The 8,451-nt window shown below is 39.5% G+C and overlaps 1 protein-coding gene across 1 annotated transcript in view; it reads left to right on the top strand.

Annotated features, from left to right (window-relative positions):
- Window positions 1-8,008: 8,008 nt before the first annotated feature.
- Window positions 8,009-8,451, top strand: part of DPP4 (dipeptidyl-peptidase 4) — a gene marked incomplete at its 5' end in the record, with an annotated part of 31,324 nt that continues 30,881 nt past the window's right edge. Inside the window, one exon of the mRNA XM_009586388.1 lies at window positions 8,009-8,107. Within this exon, the coding sequence (XP_009584683.1) occupies window positions 8,009-8,107 (99 nt within the window). The remainder of the gene's footprint in view (window positions 8,108-8,451) is intronic.

Below are 8,451 nucleotides of genomic sequence, written 5' to 3'. Positions count from 1 at the left end.
GAAGGGAGGGCGGCGGGGGGCTCTGCCGGGCTCGGGGGATCCGCGGCCGCAGCGGCTCAGCGCCGCGGGGGGAAAGTTTTGCTGAAAGTTTGTGCGTTAGGGAACAGGGTTGATAGAGCTGGAGGCCCTGGGAAGCCGGGAGGTACTTCGTCAAGGTGTCTCACCTGGGAGATTGGGGCGCGGGAGGGGAGAGTTAAAAAGTCCCTTGAGTCCCGCGTGAGCTGAGAAAATACTAGTTACAAGCATTACCGTTTTCAGGACTTTCCTTTCCTGTTGCAGCTGAAGGCTGTAGAACCAGCATTAAAATGCCAGCTAGTCAGTTTTCTAGGGTGTATTGAAGAGATAAGATTATATTACCTGTAATTTGCTTTGTTTGCACAACTTTTGGTAACGTTATTGAGTGAAATTATATACATAGCACAGTTACAGAGGTCAGAAAAGTAGGAAGAGATTTGGAATGCATTTTTGGACTCTGATCGGTTTGTACTTTCTGGGTTGTCCTTGTAGCTCTGGATGTTAATGTGAAAGAGCATTAAATCCTCATCAAGCAATGCATTGCTTCCAGCTGGTAGGGCAGAGCTACAGGTTAATCTCTCTTTTTGCATTCTTACGATTAACAGCTGAACAGTTGTGATATGTAGAATTCAGCACTGCAAACCCTAAGGAAACAAAGGTTTCCCAGACTAGACCTTCTGTTTGTGAGGTGCACCCCAAGAAGTGCGAAGACGTGTACGTTGATCTTGACAGTGTGTTCAGAAATGAACACAGCAATTGCTTATGTGCACAGAAAGTTCTGGTGGTTTTTTTGTATGTCAGTTAAAGAGGCAAAGCTTGTGTCACTAGTGTTCGTAAGGCATAATTCACATTAAACTTTTTTGCAATTCAGCTCTGTCGTTATTAATATCACAGTCATTAAAAACTAGATTTTCGAAGTCCGGATATCTGAATTACATATGTTCTGGGCTAAAACTTGCATCAGTGGATGCTGACTCTCTTTTCTGTTATTTTTGGGCAGCTTTTTGCCGCTTATCTCAAAAAAGCAGATTTTTGAGGTGGCAGAAAATGCTCTCAGTTTCAGAAGTTGGGAAGAGCAAGAGAAAGGGTCTTGATAGCTTATCAGATGCATGTGTGCAGACATAACACCTAGTGAAAGAATTACGTATTATAGTATGCAGGCCTGAACTCTGCTGAAGGGTTGGTTCTTGTCTACCTTAATGCCAATGCTCTCTCTTATTGAAAATCAAATAGGTTTTCTTCTTTCATAAATTGTAGCATAGGAATCCTTTTGCTGTAGAAGTGACTGCAATTTAGAATCAGTCGTTGAGCATATAGTAAATAGATTTTATTTTAAAGAAACACTTCTGTTGGATGACATACAGAATATCACTGTGCTCTCAGCCTTGGCTTGCGTCATTTTGCTTGTAAAAGAGTAGGGCAATGTGTCAGTCTTTCTACTGTTGGCTCAGATTAATGCGTGGGAAGTTACCTAGCACATCCAGGTAGTTCACTAGGTCCCTCTGGATAAATGAAGGACTGAGATGGAGAGGTCCCAGTTCAAAAACTTGAATTCCTGTCTCTTCCCAAATCAGGCCAGCAGTAACATCTGAGTAACAACTGTGACCATTATAGTTCAGGAATTGCAGGGTGCTTTTGAATTTTTGACTGAAGGGTGCTAAACAAATGTTTTCTTATAGCTGAGAGTGTACAGGTGGTGCACTTATAATTACCCCTTTATAGGTTAGAGCACTTAATCACTGGCAGTTTGATTATATGGCTTTTATGAACAACCTCAGGGCATGCGAGTTGGCTGAGGATGCCTCCTGGGACAGTACTGACGCTGGACTGAGTACAAAATGAAAGGTGGCAAAATTGAGGGGTGGTGGGGAGGAGGAGCAGCTCACATGACTGTGATTATGTGAAATCAAAGCCTGTTGTGGTAAAAGTCATTGTAATTGCAATCAAGTCTTTATTTTATCCCAATGGTTCGAGTATTGTGCAGGGAGTGAAAACGATGATTATTGATATAGACAGACGATTTTGAGTTTGGATTTCTTACCTTTGGCCTGCTTCTCTCTGCTATGCTTCTCAATGTACTTTCATTTCATAAGCTTAGTAGTCATGTAGCACAGAATTAGTTTGATAAATGGGTTCCAGTGCTGTGAAAGGTTGTGAAATTTTGCCACTCCCGAGGAGTTCTGGCTTGTTGGCTGGACTGTTAGGCCTGGCAAGTGGAACTTGCCATTTAGCGTGGGCAAATACTGCAGACTTAAATTTGCAAAAGGGTTCCCTAATTTGGGTGCAGCCTTTCAGTATTTACCTTGAGGGTCTTCAGCGAGAACTGTGTACAAAATTCTATACTTTTTGTTTATACCCACTGCCTATTTTGCCACCTTATTTTATATTTAATAATCACATGGGGCTACTTGCATCAAACAGTTTAATCTCAAAACAGCCTTGGGGGTTGTATTTGAAGTCTGTTGATGAAAGCATTGTTATGCTTTGAGGAGCTATTCAAGAGGTGACTACAGTAGCAAGTGGTTACCCTTAAAGCATGTTATTTTCTAAAAAAATTGTGGTCTGTCTGCTCATGATTCACTTATCCATTTACTTATGCTTCTCCCATTTTTTTTCTCCTGTAACTTACCATGCAAAAGGCAGATTGAAACATCCAGCGGCCATACACCATTACCTCTACTCTAACAACAGTTCTTGTTACGGCCAGCTGGGCAGGAGGGCCCGGAGTGAGAGGAAGAGTAGCCAATGCTGAGAGCAGAAAGGAGACAGTGCAATGTCTAGTATGATTATGCTGCCATGAGCAAGTCACAAATAGTCTCATAGTGGGGGTCCTATACAACTGGTGACAAACCAGGTTCCTTCACTCAGAGGTCTAATTCTCCAAGGGTGAGATATTCACTGAATGAGAAGGCTCATCACTGTCATGGTTAGATGATACAGAGCATGGGCTTCTGTGGTCTTTTGGTAGAAATGTGCCTAGAAGAGGTTGGAAAAGAACAGCAGGTGCTGGGGAAGTTAATGACCTTAAGGTGCCTGAGGGTACTCTGTGAGTCTGATCCCTAACTGATGTGTTGGGTATTGCTAGTGGCTGGTAGAAAGCTATCATAAATAGAGATAAGGGTTACTGGCAGAAGTAGTCCTCATGTTGTCATCCTGGATTTGAAGTTGAAGAACGTTGGGACTGCTGAGGCAGCTTCGTGCTTCAAGGACTCAAGAGAGGTGCAGTTGCAGATCTTCCTCACAGACATGTTAATGTGTAGCTGAAAAGGAAAGGAAATAAAAGTCTCCAATAGCTCTCATCATTCTTCTGTTGGGGATGGTCACGTCTATAGTCTTCCCCTGTTTATCCTATCTGCATTCTGTCCTGAACTAAGCAAATTTGTGACTGGGTGGTGTGGAGGAGTACCTATTGCCTGCTTGCAGCTGAACAGTATGTTTAAAATACAGAGAGGCTTCTGGCTGATACACAACCCTTGTATTTGAAGACCTGTGCCACAAGATGAACGAATCTGGCAGCTGTGGTCTGTCACGGTTTTCTTGGGAATAAGGGGTCCTGTATTATTGCAGTTTCTGAAAGGCATTAGGTTTAAGGGTGTTTAGGGGGAAAGCCAGAAAATCTGTAAGGAATTTAAATCTATGGATCAGAAATTGATCTTTGAAGTAGAATCTCTTTGAATCTAGATTCAAAAACTAAGGTTTAGATAAGAATTTTGACTCTGTGTGGGCTTTTTTTTTAGAGAACCTTTATATAAACGGTGAGCAGTAGTAGCTAATTCCAGTAACCTAGCTTCAAAGGACTTTAATCAAAATCATGGCTGAAATTCTCTCCAAAACTGTATGGGAGATACAGCAGGTTAATTACCATGTTGTGAGTATGCTGTAGACTTGTCTGACCAAACAGTCTTTTGGCTTGAATCTGACTGTTCTGACTATTCTCTTTTCACCATGTATTCATGCACCTTGCTCTGCATTACAGGATTCTTGTAGTCTTCATGTTATGTGTGGATATATTACTTTTGTAGCTAGTGAAGGAAAAGATAGAGAATGGAAATGTTTTCCTGCTATACGTCCTTGACTCCTGTAACTGTCATTTAACTTGGTTATCTACCTTAATTCAAATGTTGAGTAATGTAATATAAAAAAATATACCAACAGTGGATTCCTATCTGTAGAACACTTTTGCTATTTTTATTTCCTTGCTTTGCATGAGATAGGGCAAATTTGAGAGGGACTCCAGAGCTGTGATTACAAAGTTAATGATTACCTCCCTCTGGGGAAGTCTCTGCAGCCCCAGAGAGTGACGCCTGGGTGAACTGTCCCGGGAGGTGTCACGGCGCTCACCCCTTGGTTGTGGTCTCTCCTGGATGGCCAGTATCAGCCACTGGGAATCAGATGGGATTCTGGGTTAAGTGAACCTTTGGCCTGACCCAGCAGAGTCATTTTTACTTTCTTCTTTGCTGGAAATCCATTTCTGTGCTCTAATTGTCACATATCTCAGGCAGTAACTGGGGGCTTGAGTGTAGGGGGGGAAGGTTTTTGAGTGCTTTTTTAGACTCGTTGGAAGAGAAACAGGGAAGAAGGAAGGCTTGGAAAAAAATAGCCTGAAATGTCACTACTTTTCTGACTAACTACTGAATCAGTCAGATTTCCCTTCTTGCATCCCTCATGCTGCTCCTAAATTACGTTCTTAGATTGCAGATCATTTTTGCTCTTTCTACTGTCACTTAAAAATGGCGATACTCATTCACCTTTTCTGATTTTTATCGTTTCTCTATCCCTTTCTTTCTCATTATTGCTGAGCATCATGCTCGTACTCGTCTTTCCCTTGTTGTGGTTCTTCCAGTCTCTTTTGGTAGTGGTGGACATGCAGTAAAGCTTCCGTTATTACTGGTTTTATAGTTTTTCATCTCTTTTAAGTTGGTTACATAATTTCTTGCTCTTTTTTATTACATATGGAAATTAATAAAATGTGCCTTGACACTGGGGAACAAACAATACATAGACCAAAAGTAATTGTCAACAACTTGAGATTTTGGTATGGTGATGTGTCATACCATGCACCTCACACAATAGTTAACTGCTTATTTACCTTACACTTACAGAAACTGACTCAATTTTTCTCTTGAGAAAGGGTGACATTAAAAAAAAAAAAATCCAAAATCGAAACAAAACTGTATATCAGCTTCATATGAGTACTACTTGCATAAAAGGCTAAGAGCCTTCTTCCCAAAAGGACTTACTAAAGTTTTTGCTGTTGTAACAGGGGTATTATGATGTAAATATTTCCAGTATATCATTATGACAGTGGAAATACGTATGTGCTGCGGGGGGTGAGAATAGGGTGGAGAAGAAGAGCTAGTCATTTGGAGTTTAGAAAATTAAGTCTGTATCTGGAATAGTCAAAGAAGAAAAATAGCAAGAAAATAAAGCCTTCACAGCCTCCTTGAGGAACCTAAGAGTGAAAGAAGCTGTTTTGCTAAAATATGAACATACGTTGACCTGTATCCAATCTTCAAAGCCAATAAAATGCTCTTGAGTGTCAACAACTACTTTATTTTGTCAAAATAAACCTGTTTGACACTTTTTTCCAAATGGAATCTGAACAAGAAGAACCAAAATGGAGAATTCAATGTATGTTGAGTATCTTTGGTCGGTCGCATAATGTGGATAAGTAAGAATGTATACTGGTAGTGGCCTGTCTTGCAAATTAAGAAAATACTGCAACTAGAACTTTTATGACTATACCCTTACAGCCTGGCGTATGTTTTCATATTCAGTTACTATGTGGAAGGTGTTGACAGAAAATGAAATTTTAATTTTATACACAGCCAACAAATCTTAATAGTGGCCTGATTTTTAGTAATGAGACCTCAGCAAAATATGTATGTCACCAGGGGGAGAAACATTCATCAGTTTGGAAAAATCCCTAAACCTGTTCATCAGCCACCTGTCTTAAATTGCTCCTCCTTTTCCAAGAGAGAATTTTGTTGCTTTCTGAAGCCCCTCTAATTGAAAATGACACTTACTCAATTAGAAAGGAGAGAAGTGATATTCCCAACTAGACAACTGTGCATGAATATCAAATGCACACTTGTTCATAATCCATCAAATTAAATATTCAGTTAATACAGAATAATTAACCTGAGAAATTAATATTCTCATGGAAACTTCATAAGCAAGAAGTAATTTACACTAGTAATTTTTTAGAACAGTCAAATTTCAGATGGAATTGAGCAAGCAATTTTTTTAACCTTTGCTGAGCATCTTGGACTAAGATGATTGTTTGTTGTGGCTCTTGACTTTTATTGCAGCAATGACTGTACAGCCTGTGCTGTATATATGCAGTGAGCTTATTGTTTGGAAATAAGAGTAAAACTCTAATAGCTAATATAAATATCTTCCTGTCGTGTTCCAGATGTCACATGTATTTAACCTACAGAAAGATAACCTGCAAAAATTATTGTCAGGTGCTTTGCTGTGTGTCCCCAAGGACTTTGCACTCTTCTTTCATTATGCTGAAGAAGAAAAAGAGGCTGTCTGTTAAAAGTATCTGAAAGACTAGGACTCTCAGAACTGATTGGGGCAGGTTATTATCTTGACTGATCAGTCACCATGTCTGTACTTAAGTGTTGTTATGAATTGTTTTTATCCTAGGTCTTTTGATTTGTACTGCTAGTAACAAAAAAAGAATTATTTAGCCAGCTGAAATAGAAATTGCTTCCCTTCTGGACTGTGTAGATTTTGTTTGAGGGTAGCTTATAGGTTTCCATTTAAAAAAAAAAAAAAAAAGACAGGGGAGGAAGCAGGGAGAGAATTGCACATCTGAATTTAAAAATTGTAGTCTTTGTTTTCAGAGGAGAAAGATCACAAAGACTCACAAACCAATTTTTTTTACTATTATTATTATTTGAAACATTCAGACTTTGGAAAGAGTAGCTTGTGCACTGCAGCCAGTAAGAAAGAAATATTTTTTCATAGAAGTTGACTGCAGTGCACTGGAGCTGATGGCCAAACTCATTAGCTTAACTGGGTTCAAAGTTTCACTTTGTCTTTTCATAGTAACCCAGTTACTTGGCTTTAATTTTGCAGTCAAAATAGTAACGTTGCAGTACATGTTAAGATACCTTGGTGAAAAACACGTCCAGAGAGGGATAAATATTTAACCAGTTATTTCATCATAAGCTTATCAGTAAGCATTGGTGATTTAATTATTTTTTTAAATTAGACCTTCCCTGAAAATTTTACTGATCCTCAGATTTTTTATTTGAGACATTTCTGAAATTTGAGTTTAATGATAAGCAAATGATTCACAATTAAGGGGTTCATGAACAGGAAAAGTATTTCAGAATATGTGATAAGTACAGCAGCCACTTTAATTTTAGGGTATCTTTCAAGGTCTGTATGTCTACTCACATGGATGCCACATTTCATTCCTCTGGGCAACCTTGCCCGTCCACCACTCTCAAACACGAGCATGTACGTCTCTGCTTTGCATGATCCACCCCACAATTGATGTCTGATGCAAATATTAGCAGTTAGGGCTCTGCAGTGAAGTTCCCTGCGTGAGCATAGAGGGGAAAGGCACCAAGATCAGGTCTTTTCAATTGTTGAGGAGTACAAGTATGCGTTTCCTGAGCTAAGAGGGCAGAGGTCTTCTCTTTATTTTTGTCACTGTCAAAAAGGTATTTTCATTTACTCAAAAGATAACAGCTCTTGTGTATCTTAAAGTAAAATACCAGCCAGGAAAAGGCATCTGTAATTTTTACATTAGTTTGTTGAGTGATCTCACCGGTACTCCTTTATTTTATGCTTGCTGAATTTATCTTGCAGTAAAGCTTTAGTGCCTTCTCACTGCTAGTACTTTAGAGCTGGTTAGCTAAAACACATCAATAACCAGCAACAAAAGACCACTTATTTTAGTAGTCAGGTTAAGAAGCTGGGGTGGAACAATTTGCAGCAACATCAAAATCTCTCTTCTGTCTCTTCCTTTCAGAAAACACCTCTGAGCCTGATTCACGAAGAACATATACTCTACAGAATTACTTGAACGATGACTATAAGTACAGGATACATAATCTGCAGTGGATTTCAGGTAATTCATTTCTACGTACAGCATGAATGTCAGGAAAATGTACTACCTTCAGTAAACATGTATCTTCATGCTGAGGTGACTATCCTGAAAAAAAAGTTAAATTATTTAATGGTGCCATTATAGAAACGTGCGTAGCTCAAAGAGTTGTGATTTTTTTTTTTTCTTTAGATACATGCTCACCTTCGTGGCAAGCTATATTCTCGTACTGCTAAAAGAGCATACTTACTTCTGTGTGCTTTTGTAAAAGCATGTTATACTGTGAAGCGTGCCCGCTTCCTGTGTATCACGCTATCAGGGAACAGGGGGATACAGGGCACTTTCCGTTTTGAATATGCCTAGTGACC

Source organism: Fulmarus glacialis, unplaced genomic scaffold (genome assembly GCF_000690835.1).
Source record: "Fulmarus glacialis isolate BGI_N327 unplaced genomic scaffold, ASM69083v1 scaffold4921, whole genome shotgun sequence".
Taxonomy (NCBI): Eukaryota; Metazoa; Chordata; class Aves; order Procellariiformes; family Procellariidae; genus Fulmarus; species Fulmarus glacialis.
The sequence above is the reverse complement of the archived record's forward strand: the minus strand, read 5'-3'. Positions and strand labels throughout refer to the sequence as shown.